The 15,003-nt window shown below is 42.1% G+C and overlaps 1 protein-coding gene across 1 annotated transcript in view; it reads right to left on the reverse strand.

Annotated features, from left to right (window-relative positions):
- The window catches only part of TSPAN15 (tetraspanin 15), a 58,578-nt gene that overhangs the window by 21,363 nt on the left and 22,212 nt on the right, over nt 1-15,003 (reverse strand). The window contains exons 5-6 of the mRNA XM_006023147.3: nt 6,987-7,082; nt 4,866-4,982 (exon numbers count right to left, since the gene is read on the reverse strand). Coding sequence (XP_006023209.1) covers nt 4,866-4,982; nt 6,987-7,082 — 213 coding nt within the window. The remainder of the gene's footprint in view (nt 1-4,865; nt 4,983-6,986; nt 7,083-15,003) is intronic.

A 15,003-nucleotide genomic window follows, 5' to 3' on the forward strand; every position in this document is an offset into this window, starting at 1 on the left:
TGGAGCCTGCCACTGTGCACACCCTTGCAGGGCAGGGTGGGGCACGTGCTCCCAGATCTGTGTGCAGCGCGTGTTAGAGCCGAGGCCAGGCCAGACTGCGCTCAAGGCAGGTGGTGGTGGCACTTGGAGGGGGGCTACAGGAGGGGCTGCAGCCTCTCCAGAACTCACTGTAGCCTCCTGCCCCAACCCTCTCCCAGTACCACCATTGCCCACCCCGAGTGCAGCATAACCCAACTACCCAGCTGGGAACAGCCTGGTGCAGCCCCAGCCCAGCCCACACAGAGCCACAGGCCCCCCCGCCCATGCCCTCCCAGGTGTGCATGTAACGGCGGCACTGGGAGCACGAGCCAAGTGGGAGGGGGCTCACACTCAGCAGCCACTGCCACCCCAACCACCCGCCGCCAGCCCCCTTAGCTATGCACAGAGCCACCTTACCGTGGTCAGTCACATGTGTGGCTCCATTGGCTGCTGATGGGCCTCACGCCCAACCAATCACACACTGCTGGGGACAGGCACAGAGTGCACTTCCTCCCCCACCATTTAGACCCTCACAGCTCTGCGGGAAGGGCATGGCTGCAGAGCTTGCTCACCATCAGTTATTGGCTGAGGGCAGTGGCCCAGCAGCCAATCAGGAGAATGAGCTGGGTTGGAGGGTGGAAAGGTGCCATGATGTGCTATGTGGGGCTGGCAGCACCCAGCACACCCCTCCCCACAAATAAGAAATGAAGTGTGGAAACGCGCCAGGAGAGATGCCGCTTCCACACCCCGGGGCGCACTCTATCCCCACCCGTGCTTCGTCCCCACTCACCCGCCTGTGTGTATCCCCTACAACCTTTCTAAGTACCTCTAGGGGTGCACATACCCCCAGTTGACAACCCCTGGGTTAAAGCATTCAGTTGGGAGTGGAACATATGACTTCTGTTCCCTGCCCTTTTGGATCACAAGCTGAATGAATCAACAATGTGATGCTGCCACAACAAAAATGCCCATGCAATTTTGGGATGCATCAGAGAAGCACTGTATGCAAGACAAGGGAGGTAACAGTAACATTTTTAAAAGGATGTGGAGATGTTAGAGAGTTCAGAGGCAGGAACAAAGATGATAAAAGGTAGGGCTGTGCAAAGCTTCAGGTGCTGATTCCATTCAGAGGAGATTCGCTCCAATTTGGCGACTGAATCTCTGAATCCAAATCGAAATCAGGAGACCAAAAAAAAGGTCCAAATAAATTCAGAAAAGATTCGAAGAGATTTGGAGATTCAGGCAGTCCTCGCTCGCCACCACAGGGAGCTGGACCCAGACTCCGTGCCGGTAAGTGGGGAGGGGGAGGCTGGAGGAGGCGGGAGGGGACCATGGGGGTCCCCCCACCTGCTCCCAAAGCCCCTGTGAGTGCCCCCAACTCCTGCCCACTCTCCCAGCCCCATCAATGGCTGCCCCGCCTGGCCCTAGCATCCCAGCTCCTTATAAAAAAAAAAAAAAAAAAAAAGGCCCCGCACTCACCAGCTCCTGCCAGGTAGGGAGGGGCGATCCCCGCTGCCCCCACACTGTCCCACACTGCATGCAGGGCTCTGCTATGAGCCCCCATCCCCCGCCTGCTCTCCCAGCCCTGTCAATGGCTGCCCCGCCTGGTCCCAGCATCGCAGATCTTAAAAAGCCCTGCACTCACCAGCTGCTGCAGCGGCTGTCCGGTCTTCTGGGGGCTCATGGCAGAACCCCACCATGCAGCACAGGGCAGTGGGGGGCAGCAGGGATGGCCCCCCCCCAACCTGGCAGGAGCCGATGAGTGAGGGGCTTTAAAAATCAAAAAAAAAGAGCTGGGACACTGGGACCAGGCGGGGCAGCCATTAATGGGGCTGGGAGAGTGGGCGGGGAATGGGGCCTGTTTGATTCAGAGATTCGCCCAATTCGGCAGCAGCCGAATCTCCCAATCAAATTTGCCCAAATCAATTTGGGACAGTGATTCAAATCACCTAATCGAGTCACTGTCCCCTGAATCGGCCAAATCTGAATCCGAAGCGAATATTAACTGCTTTGCACAGGCCTAATTAAAGGATTTGGAAAGCAAGTCATATGAGGAGAAGCTGAAGGAGCTAGGCATGTTCAGCTTGCAGAAAAGGCGTTTAAGAGGGGACATGATAGCAGTCTTCAAATACTTGAAGGCCTGCCATCCCCTGCCATAAAGAACAAGGAAAGCACCTTTTCTCTCTTGCTGCAGAGAGAAGGACACAGACCAGTGTCTTAAAGTTGCAGCAAAATAAGTTTAGATTGGATATCTGGAAAACCTTCTTCACTGTTAGAACAGTGAAGCAGTGGAACAGACTGCCTAGGGAAGCTGTGGACTCTCCATCAGTGGTGTTCAAGAACAGGTTGGACAGTCACTCATCAGGGATGAACTAGGCATAGCTATGCCTATGTTATACTATGGGTATTTCCTATGCCTTTGGGCTTTGCTTTTCTTTGCTGTTTTTGCTGGTTTTACCCCTTCTGCTAGATGTGTTAAGGTGTTTTTAAGCTTCCTCAGAGGCATTGAGTGTTGGCTACTGCCAAGCCTGGGGACTTTGACTGGGGTATGCCAATGCTCCTGCTGAGACCAAAGCTAGAAGTTCTTGGCTAGAGTGTCTTCCCCCTCCTCTTGGGGTCAGGTCAATTGCCATATTTCAGGTCAGGAAGGAATTTTACCCCATGGTCAGATTGGTACAGATTGTGGGGGGTTTTGCCTTCTTCTGTAGTGAGGGGGCATGGTCCTCTACCTGGGATCCCTCAAGTATAACACTTCAAAGAAACAGGACATTGGCTGCCATGGTTCCCCCACCTTACCTATGGCAGGGGGGGGGGGGTGGGGTGTGTGTTTGACAGTAGTCTTATGTAGAGTTTAGACTACAGGTTGTAGAGGATGGTTTGGATATGGATGATTCTATCTCAGGCAGGGGGTTGGATTAGATGCCCTCTGGAGGTCCCTTCCAGCCCTACTTCTCTATGATTCTCCTCAGCACTAGCTAGTTCTGTGCTGAAGAACTGTATCCAGTTCTAGGCATATTTTAAGAAGGATGCAGAAAAACTGGAGGTGGTTCAAAGAAAAGCAGTTAATATAAAGGTTGAGAGATTTGGATATTCTTAGCTTGGAGAGAGGAGATTAAAAGAGACAGGATAACAGTTTTCAAATATTTGAAAGGCAGCCATAAAGACTACAAAGAAATATTGCTCTCCTTGTCCAAAAAGGACAGGACAAAAGGTAATGAGTTTAAACTACAACAAAGGGATATAGGTAGTAGCCACGTTGGTCTACGGACATAGGCAGACAAGATTTTTGGAGGTAACTCTGATATCTTTTATTAGATAGACTATTTGAGTTGGTCTAATAAAAGATATCAGAGTTACCCCAAAGAACTACAGCAAAGAGGATTTAGATTAAACCTTAGAAAAAACTCCCTAACTATAAAACCAGTAGCACAATGGAACAAGCTGCCTAGAGAAGTTATAGGATACTCATTATTGGAGGTTTTCAAGATGAAGCTGAATAGGTATCTAATGATTTTGAAATGGAAAATCCTGCATCTGTGCAGGGGGATGGAGTAGGAGACTTAATGTTCCTTCCAATTCTAAGATTCAAATTAAAAGCAAAGAAAAAAATACATAACAAATAATGGTCTAAACCTCTAAAAACCAGTATGTTCTGAGGTATTCAGAATACAACAAAAAAACCCCCTTAGTTTCTGTCTGCCTACTGGCAGCCTGAAATTTACTGCTTTCAGGTAAGGAAGAAGTAGAAAGAACAGGGGTATTGTGCTACCTATAAATCAATTTTCCTGTATTCCATAACACTTGAGGAAAGTTGAGATTAGTTTTTCAATGGGAATTGTGAGGTTTCTTAGGAGGCAAATATCATTCTAAGACATATAACTAGAAAGGGGGTGATTTCTACACTCTTACTTTGGTTAGTTGGGCCCTGCACTTTAAGAAAGATAGATCAATTGAAGAGAGTCCAAGAGAATGCAACAAAAATGGCAAGAGACTAGAAAAATGACCCACCAAGAAAAAGCTGGAGGAATTTGGGTTTTTCTCTAGAAAAGTGAAGACTGAAGTAGACATCACAGTCTTCCCACATATTTAAATATTTGTTTTACATATGTAGATATTTTAATGAAAAGTATAGTGATAAATTGTCCTCTGAATCCACTGAGATTAAGCTGATTACTTCTTGCTCTATTTCTAACAAAAAAGATGTATGTCAGGCATCAGGAAAAAGTTTCTAACTAAAAGAACACGTGAGCACTGGAACAAGGCTACCTACAGAAGTACTGTAACTTTCTTCATTGGAAGTGTATGAGAATAGGTCAATCACCTATCTGGAGGGTCTTAGTATACTATTCCCACCTCAGGCCCCATCCAGCCCCACATTTCTATGGTTTTATAGTGGGACCAAACTGTTATCTGACAGCAGACAAAATGAATGCAAAAAAAGACTGTTCTGCCAAGGGATATTACAACCTTTAAAATTACGCAACATAAATAGCCTTATAAAAACTTATAGAAGAAGTACAAATCAGGAAGGAATAAATATGTTTTTATGCAAATTATTTTAATTTTCCCCTTTTCAAATTTCCCAAAGTCATAAATATACATACTGTGCTGGTGCCATCTCAACCCTGAGAAGGCGATCCTTAGCATAACAACCTGGTAATGCTGAAAACCCAATCCTGTTTTGCTTCATGAGTAGATGTACTTTCCAAGATTTTTAATAGAAACAAGGCTGCTCTTTAAAGAGGACAACTATTCATTCTTTATAGTTATTTTTTTCCATCAAATAGCACAATTTAACACACAAAAAACCCAGGAAAATTAATTGCATAAAACATAATTGTACATACCTTATTTCTGACACAACAAGTATATGGCACTCCACACGCCAATGGCCCTGGTGCAGAACAATCATGGTATGGATTCTTTGTCCAGTCTTTATAATCTTCTCCACCACAACACTTGAACTTTAAAAATAAAAATAAATAAATCCCGTCTTGACATACGCTGCTTTTCTAATACTTGCAAAATAAATAAGAGTATCATGATTAATCTAATGGTAATATTAGCAACATTAAGGGTAGCTATGTTCCTCCATGATTTGTTAAACTAGTAAAGTAACAGACACCAAGTCCACTTGTGTTTTCTTGACAGACTGTTGGTCTTTGTTTGGACATAGTGACATTTTTTTTCTTTGCTGGATTTTAAGCTAGTCATTTTGGATCTGGCTCTTTAAAAGAACAAGCTTGAAATCAAGTTGTAAAAAGAAAAAATATATATATTATTTTACTAATAGGGTGACTGATCCTCAAAACCAATACTGTAAATGTACATCATTCCATTTAACTAAAAGCAGTCACCTAGCATGTTTTATGAAGAAAAGTATAGGTTAATTTAACATTAAAATTCACAATCACTGTGAATATACATAACTAATGTGAGAACACACTTTTAAAGGATCTGAACTAAAATAACAAGATTTCCTAATGGTTTGTTTTAGGAAAATCTTTCCATGTTAACTTTGGTTTCAAAAGACAGACCAACATTTCCATAGCAATGTTATAAAACTTATCTTCTATAGCCAAGTTTTTAAAAATGTTTTTATGGTCATCGACATCTATGCCACACACAGGCCCCATTAGCACACTTCAAAATATTTTCTGTCTTCTACAGTCACTGAAGTGCACGAGAATTTTTAACTAACACAATAACTATTTCAACACAGCAGCTTTAAAAAAAGGGCTATGAGTCAACTACATATGTTATTAAGTAATTTTCAGCTGTGACCAGTGCAATCTCTGAATTTAATTACAGGTATTTTTCCAGTAAGTGTTTCAGTTTAAATAAAGGCCTTACTAAAGAAGCTTCTTAATCAAAACACTGCATAGCCTTCATAGGGGGACATTCAGGGGCCGAAATCTTTACATTGTCTTCAGTAGGTTTAGAGTGGGCCCTTAGGGCCACAAGTATGGAGGAGTGCAATTTGCACTCCATCTATCATTTAAATGGAAGTTGGAACTCCATAGGGACCCTGCCAGAGTCCATAGATGACACATGACAACTTATTCCACTGGTAATGGGAGTTGGACTAACACACCAAAAGACTATAGCTGCTTGGAGACAAAAACAACAATAAAACAACGGTGCTTTACCTTAAACTTGGTGCATTCCTGCACCCAGAAAAGGCAATATGTTAGTTGGACCTGGCTCACCCAATGTCTGTACAGATCAGACACTTTAGTGGGGCTTTTTTGGCACCTTTATCTAATAGCTGATTGAATCAGCTATTAGATAAAAGCGGCAAAAGTCCCCACTGAAGCACCCAATCTATACAGATGCGCTGCTTCATTCAATAAAGCTCAGTTTTCTTTTTTTTTTTAAATGTCTGCAAGCAGCCTATGTGATTAAATCCTCCTGGATGTGACTTCCCAGGAGACAATCTAGTGAGGCCAACAGGCACTCCTAGGTGGGAGAGTGCCACTGTCTCCCACCCCGAGCACAGCGCAGCCCAACCCCACCATCAGGAAGAGCCCAGTGCAGCCCCAATTAGACAATTAGACAACAGGTGCACTCCCAGGTGGCACAAGAGAAGCAGGCCAGCCACTGCAAATAGTTGTATATGTTTCTGTATGTAATAGAGCAGAGGTGGGCAAAATGCGGCCCACAGGCCAGATGCAGCCCGCCAGGCCATTCTATCCAGCCCGCAGGGCCCCTTCAAAATTTAGAAAATTAATATATATCTGCCCCTGGCTGCCTGTCATGCGGCCCTCGATGGCTTGCTGAAACTCAGTAAGTGGCCCTCCGCCTGAAATAATTGCCCACTCCTGTAATAGAGTGCTCTATATCATAAGCTTCCAGATATTCTAGAATATACTCCAAAACAATTTATTACCAAGGATGACAATGAGGATGTTATCACCTCTTCCATTCTGAGATTGCTTTTAGTTTAACGATTTTCAGGAAAAACAAACCTCCTTTTGAACAAAATCCATTATGTTTTTGAAGTCCAGGTCATCATAGTAATTTTGAATTCCTCTTCGGATATTTTCATTTAAAAAGTCAATTGTCTAGAGGACAAAAGGAAGTTAGACAAGTTAGAAAAGAATCAAGCTCTAACGATATCTTGAGCTTGTCAGTGAACACAAACCTAATACAAATAAACATATTGCATTTGTAGAAGTAATTCATAAATAACTTCTCCCCCAATTCTGCACAGAATGACACACCTCCTTTCTTTTAAGCACAAAACCAGTCCCATTGACCCTTCTCCTTTAGTATTAATCACGTGTGTTTTTAGAAGAACTTAATATTTATTAGAATGCAGTGACATCTAACACATATCTCTCTTGACTACAGCTCCTGTTCAGCCTCTCCTGCCGTGGCTGCGTCCTGATCATCAACAACCTGGCAGCTGCTACTCTGGCACAGTTGTGCTATCTTGGAGCTGTCAATGACTCCATTCAAAAGGCTCCAGTAAGCTGTCCTTTACCTGCCACCCACCAACAAGGGGTGTCAGGACCTGACTGACTTGGCAAACAGGGTGACTGTCTCTGCCCATAAATGCTTCAGCATCTTCTCTTTGCTGATGATCCCTTCTCCTGGCAATGACTAGTCTCTGCTTTCCTGTGTCAAGTAGAAGACCTCAAACACAATCAAGAACTCTTCCTCTTGGATCCTGATGGCCTTGGTCAGAATGCCCTCCCACCTTTTACTGCAGCCTCGCATCTTCAGAAAGTTTCCCAAACAGAACTATGCCACCAGCCCCAAACCAAGCTGACCTTCTCACTCACCAGCACTGATACTCCCTGTCCCCAGCCAACCACAACCTTCTGATCCTCTCTCAAGCAGGTCTCCCACTCAGATTCCCCTGTTTGCTAGTTCTGCGATCATTGGCTTCTGCATGCACTGATTTGTCCTTGTGTGTTGGCTTAAGACAGAATGTTGTAGGCAACTTTGAACTTCTAAGCAGTTGTATGGATATGTGTGGTACAAGTCATATGCCTCTGATTCACAGAATTATAATTTTCAGTGTTTGTCCTAGCACTGTAGGTTAGATGACTATTCAGGGAATACAATTAAAAGCAAGAGGTGACTGATGCTGTCAGCCTCTCAGAAGCTGGAAATTAAGGTACTGGCAAAAGCAGACATCAGTCCATCTGTGTTCGAGAAAAAGGTCAGATGTTCGTGGAGGCCCAGACAATTAGACAATGCTACCAGCTCTCCTAATCTTATCTTAAATCTCATCATATTTGGTGTTTTCCTAAAAACTCAAGCTTGGAAAACTATCCAGGTTTTCATCAATCCCCAGAAGGATGAGGAGACTACATGCTGCAGAACCTAAAGTGGGTGATCATCTTGCAATGTGTTTCTTCCAGCCGGAGAACTAGAACAAGATGGGAGGTAGTTAGCCCCTTGTTCCTATAGCCCCACATTCATTTAAACCAGGGGTGGGCAAAATGCCCGATCTGGCTGAAAGCCGGACTCCATTTCCCAGCAGCCCCTGCCCACATGGCTTGGTCCAGTCTCTATGGAGACCCCAGCCACACCTGGGTATGAGAGCTCAGATTGGGGTTGCCTTGGAGACCAGCCGCACCCACTCTGGCAGCACACACAGCAGAGCAGCACAGGGGGCTGCTCCGGAGCCACTGGGAATTTGCAATGGGGACCGCTTGCTCTGGAGCCAGGGCAGAGCCACAATCTGTAGCCTGCATGCTCTGGGCAGGGGTGCACAAGCAGGGGATGGCAGCTCTGCCCCGGCTCCTTGCAGCAGTGACAGCCTGGTCTGGAGCCTGACCAGAGAGACAATCCCCTGCTTGCGTGCCCCATTACGGCTGCGTCTGGTCTCCATGGCAACCCCAGCCTGAATTTTCCTGCACAGGTGCAGCTGGGGTCTCCATGGAAACTAGCCCAAGCTATGAGGGCAAGGGCAGCTGGGAAATCATATTCAGAAACTGATCAATCCCTTTGATTGTGTCTGCTCCAAACAATTGAAGGGAAAAATCTGGAAATGGGAATACATAGATATAGTTACCCTATTTTTTTCTTGAAAATTAGGCTTAAGATACAGGTGAAAAGGGCAAGGATGACAAAGACAAACCCAGCACCAACAAAAAAAGTAGCTAGCATGCTGGAAAATTCATCACCACATTTTGGGTGCAGACAGAAGTCACATTTTTTGTATGATCTAGCCCCTGAAAGCACTCTAAAGCCATGACATAACATGTGTGCATGGTTGCAGAGTGCTTTTAAAATGGCTGATCACATGGAAAATTAACCCTCAAGGGTTCGTTTTTCATGCAGGGGTGAGCCTGTCAGCCAGGGAGGCAGGGGGAGGTGGGCAGCATAGAGTAGCCAGCTTGGGTTTGCCCAAGCTGGAGGGGGCGGGGAGCTGGAATGGAGCCCCCTTGCCTCATGGGTCTCCCCAGCCACCCCGGCAGGGACACAGGGCCCACAAGGTGAGGGGCTCCATTCCTCCTCGCTCTGCCCCCCCAGCTTCAGCTGGGCCTCTTGAGGGTGGCAGCAAGCATGCAACGTCTGTATGTGGGCGTGTGTTTTTGTTTGTGTGTGTGTTTGCGTATGTTTTTGTTTCTGTGTTTGTGTCTTTCTGTGCTTTTGTTTCCATGTGTGTTTGTGTGTTTGCATGTTTTTGTTTCCGTGCTTTTGTTTCCATGTGTGATTGTATGTTTTTGTTTCTGTGTGTTTGTGTGTACATTTTTGTTTCTGTTTGTGTGTTTTCTCTGAGTGTTATTGTGAATGCATGTGTTTGTGTGTGAATATTTGTGTTTGTGTATGCTCATGTGCATCTTTTTTGATTTTGTGGATGTGTGGGGCATTAAACAGTAAAACATGAGCATTTTTCCCCAACTTTACAATTTTTTTATATGTAATTGTTTTTCTGACTTCTTCATTTTAAAGGTAATATTTAACCATTTCTTCCTGTCATTACCCTTTATATCAGTACATTTTTTCCCAATATTACCATTTTTAACGTGGAATTTTCCTATATCTTTCCCACTTATCATTTTTTAAATGTTATGATTTTTATTAATATTTTCACAACTTCACTGTTTTTAAAGATAAAATTTCAACCTTTTTACAATTTTTTCTAACCACTGTTTTTAACAGTAAAATATTACCATTTCTCCTGACTTTTTTACCATTTTGAACAGTAAACTATTATTTTTAGATCATTTTACCAGTTTTAAGGGTTAAAAAACAGCTTCTCTCAACTTTAACTATTTTACAGTAAAATATACAATTTTTCCAACTTCATTCTCCAACTATAAAACTAAAAAAAAGTTTTAGTTTTTACCCTCTTCAAGACAGTACCATATTTTAATAATAAAGAAAAAAAACAAAAAACTTTTTCTTACTTGTTTACCATTTTTAATGGCTAAATATTACCATTTTGTTTGCCTTTTTCTGACTTCACCTTTTTTAATGGTAAGGCGTTACGTTTATTCCCCCCAACTTCTTTTTCTCCAACTTCACTATTTCTTAATGAAAACATTTTGTTTTTTTCTGGCTTCACCATTTGTAACAGTAAAACATAACCATTTTTTCACCATTATTCCAACTTTTCTTGGTTTTTAACAATAAAATTTTACTTTTTTTTTCTCCTGACTTCACCATTTTTTATGGTGAAAAATGCTTTTTTCCTAGTTTTTACCATTCTTGATGGTTACATTTTACATTTTTCCCCCTAGTGTATTTAAAGATAAAATTATACCTTTTTTCCAACATTACTATTTTCCTTGAATTTTTTTGCCATTTTAAAGGTAAAATTTCATCATGTCTTCTGAAAGCAGTTTTTACTGTCTTTTTTTTTTTTTTTTTTTTTACTGTTTTTAATGGTAAAAATTACCTTTTTAACCATTTTTTTCTGACTTCAACATTTTCAACAGTAAAATATTAGTATAGGCACAACAGTAAGTTCTTAGCATTCTTCTGACTTTCTAACTGTTTTAAACATTAACATGTCACTTTTTTTTAATGGTTTTGTGAATTTACCTTATTTTAATGGTAAAATTTTAAAAACAACTTCCCCTTTTTAATGTTAAAATTTACCCTTCTTCTACTATTCTTTCTGATTATAGTGGTTTTTTGTGATCAAATTTTACCACTTTTAATTATTGTTTCTGACTTCACCCTCATTTACTGTTTTTCCTGCCTTTTTGATTTAATGGTCAATTTTACTTTTTTTTTTCTTTTACTATGTTTCCTTCTTTTTTGTTTTTTCCCATTTTTATCATAAAGTTGGGAAATGTTTGTTTTTTTTTAAATGGTAAATTTTTTGATAAAGTCTAATAAAAATGGTAAAAAAGGTAATTTTTAGCAATAAAAACAGAAAAATTACCATTAATAACAAAAAGGCAGAGGAAAACCATTAAAGATTATAAAAATTACCATTTTCCCCAAACTTTTTACCAATTTTTAGAATAAAATTTGACCTTTCTTTACTGTTTTTTCTGACTTCACCATGTTAAATGGTAAAATTATATCTTTTTTAATTGTATTTCCTACCTTTTTTAAATGGTAAAATCTTACTATTTTATAATTTTTCTGACTTTGTTGTTTCTTAACAGTAAAATTTTACCACTTTTATCTGTTTTTTCAGATTTTATCATTTTTCCCAACTTTTTTACTGTTTTTAACAGTAACATTTTCCCCCAACTCTGCCATTTCTGAAAGAAAATGTTTTCACTTTTTTTAACCAGTTTTCCAAGTTTTTTGGGGGGGTTTTTTGGAGGGGGTGCCATTTTTAATGGTAAAATGTTACTGGTTTTTCTAACCTACCACTTTGGAGTAAAATTTTATCTTTACTGTTTTTCCAACTTCATCATTTTTTAACCAAAAGATTTACCATTTTTCCCAGGGTTTATACCCTTTTAATGGTATTTATTTTCCATCAAAAACAGGAAAGTCAGGAAAAATGTTACCTTTATAACAGGGGTGGAAATTACCATTTTTCCTCCTTTTACTATTTTAATGGTAAAAATTTACTGTTTGCCCCCAAGTTTTTCATCTTTTTTAACGGTAAAATGTTTCCCAACTTTGCCAGATTTAGTGGTGGATTTTTAGTTTCAATATGCCCTACATATCTTGTTGGCTGCAAACAGAACAAATTCATTGCTGCTGCACAAAACAGCCTTCCATGTCTAAATACATATAATAAAAAGATAAGATGGTCATCTAAAAAAAAGTTCTCCTACATATCTTACCTATATACACCTACCACACTTTCACAGTAACTACACATTATTTTCTTTCTTGATCAAATTAATCAGAAATTCTATTCTACTTATACTCATCAAATTCCAAATTGTGGCCATCCATTAAGAGACTTACAAATAACAAAGTGCTGTGCAATATTATTCTATCTTCTAGACAATCAATAGGAGGAGATAGACAAGATCTCCTGTTACTTTTACTGCAGGAAAAACTTCTGCCTCAGTTGAACTAGAATATCACCTATTACTAGCGTACCTTGAAACATCATCAGATTTAAGAAAAAAGCAAAAACGTTGTATCAAATACTCAGGCTTTATATCTGAATCTTGGGAACAATATAATCTGTTTTGAGTGAAAAGTACTGTAATTCAGTATTACTCATTTTCAAGCCACAGTAAGCGTACTGTACAATGAACATGACGAATCCAAAATAAGAACAACCACAGCCCTTAGAGAATACACACATGGCCCTACCAATACCAATTGTCATAACAACTTCAAATGTAATGTATGCACTAAAGCAATGGGGATAAGCTGTACAAAAAAGCTACGTTAAAAACAGATACACACCTGATACTTCCATTGTAATACAAGATAAAGTATGACAAAGAAATGCCGGTGAATTTCTTACAGAAAGTATGACTCAAGGAAAAGCAATGCAACTTACCAGCTTTGAGAAAGAAGCAGAGAAAGATGAGAAAATGAACAAGCAAGTGACTCATGCAAAATGCCAGCCTTTATTGCAGTACGTATTTCAATGCAATGCATCACTGAATTATTCAGACCTTTTAAAATTGCTTCCTTATCCCCAAATATTAACATGAAGCTCTCCTAACAGAAGTTAGTTTACTGTCAGGTCTCTTCAGTTCTCAGCCTCCCTGCTTAAACAGCCAAAATCAACAGAAACAAAAAAAATGACCATTTGATCCATTTTCTCTGTTAAAAATCAACAGCAACCTTCTGTTAGTCTACAAAAAATTAATTGAATCCAAAACTGCTTATTTACAATGACATATCTTCACTCTGATGCTTTCCAATGAATTATGCACTATTGCTGGATTTCATTTTGATGCTTCCTCTTCATACTCCAAGTGGAATTTAGAGTAAAAATTTGTGTGATATAAGAGTAAGTTAATTTCACTGTTTCTTATTGTCAGGGGTATGACTGGGATGTGCACGATTGGGGCTTGACCCTAAAAGAGTCATAACCAGGGATCCTGGTTTTCTCTGATAAAAAAAAAAAATCACAGATTCTCTGATGAAAAATTAAATATTCTCTGACAAAACCCCCAAAATCCGTTATTAAAATTAAAAGCCCCCTGCAGCAGCCCCCAACCCTGCTGGTGCCCTTCAGACCCCCCAATGCCTCCCCCAGCCCTGCTGCTGCCCCTCACTGCTCCCAAAGCCCCCCAGTACTGCTGGTGACCCTCACTGCCCCCATAACATCCCCCCCACCCTACTCATGCCTCTTGCAACAGCAGACAGCTGCAGCAGAAGCAGCATGGAGCCAGCTCCCCCACTGCTGCCACCTGCTTGGGTGGGGCCAGCTCCTGGCTCCCCCAGCCCTGCTGGTGCCCCCCAGCCATGACCTGCAACCCCCAGCCCTGCCAGAGGGGCCTCCAGCCCCCTGCAAGCCCCACTTACCACTCAGGCTCCAGGAGCGAAGAGTGAGGCTGAGCTGAGCCCACCGGAGCAGTGACTGAGTGACAGCCTCAGGCCCCACCCCTCCCCCTCTGGGCAGGGCTTAGAGTTTCTTGCCCTGTTTGCAAACAGCTTTTGCAGGCTAGAGCTCAACCAGCCTGCAGAACTGTTTGCAGAAGCAGGGAATCCACGGGTTTCTCTGCTAAAAGGAGAAATCCACGTTTTTTTCTGATAAAAATGGGAAATCTATGGTTTTCTCCATTTTTCTGTGGGAAACAGAAAACCTGAATCCCTGGTCATAACCCAGGGGATCAGGAGCAGACAAGATCAACAACAGACAAAGTCCAGACTAGTCAAAAGTCAGGGGATCAAGAGCAGGCAGGTCAGGAGGCTGAGGTTTGTAAGGGACCTCATGGTCACTGTGAGTACAGCCACAAGGCAGAGGGGTCAGGAACAGGAAACAGGAATCCAGAGCACAGTCACTAGCCAGAGGGTGCAGAACAGGCAGCTGTAGCTGTAAAGGACTAAATGTGGGCAACTGCCAAACTAAAGCTACAAGCTATGAGCCACGAGTTGGCTATCAGAAGACAGGGGATTGGACAGGGGTCAGGAGCAAAGAGTGGATCAGAAGCCAGCAAGGCTGGAGTCTGAAATAAGGAGTCAGCAGGGAGAAACCAAGAACAAGGATGAAGCCAGTAAGCCAAGAAGCAGGAACAAGCAGTAAGAAGTCACAAATAGGTAGGAACAAGGGTGCAGGTGCTTGTACACATGACAATCATCACCATATACACATGACAAAAATTTCCTCTGTGTGGCTTAAGAGCATCACACAATACATGTATGCAAGGTTTGGCAGTTTCAAATGAGCTTGCAATCTTGCAAACTAAACCACATCCCCATGTAGTTTAGTTTGCAACACTGCTACTTGCAACATTGCAGCCTTTAATCTGCCAGTTCATCCCCTGGCTGCGGGAGAAGCAAACTGGGTCTGCCAAAAAATAGGATCAGGCCCCTCACCGCTTCTCCCTTCAGCAGGTGCCTGGTGACCACAGGCACCCACTGAAGGCAGAAGCAACGAGGAACCCAAACCTTTTTTATTTATTTTGTTTTGGTAGA

The sequence above is a fragment of the Alligator sinensis genome, unplaced genomic scaffold, assembly GCF_000455745.1.
Source record: "Alligator sinensis unplaced genomic scaffold, ASM45574v1 scaffold546_1, whole genome shotgun sequence".
Classification (NCBI taxonomy): Eukaryota; Metazoa; Chordata; order Crocodylia; family Alligatoridae; genus Alligator; species Alligator sinensis.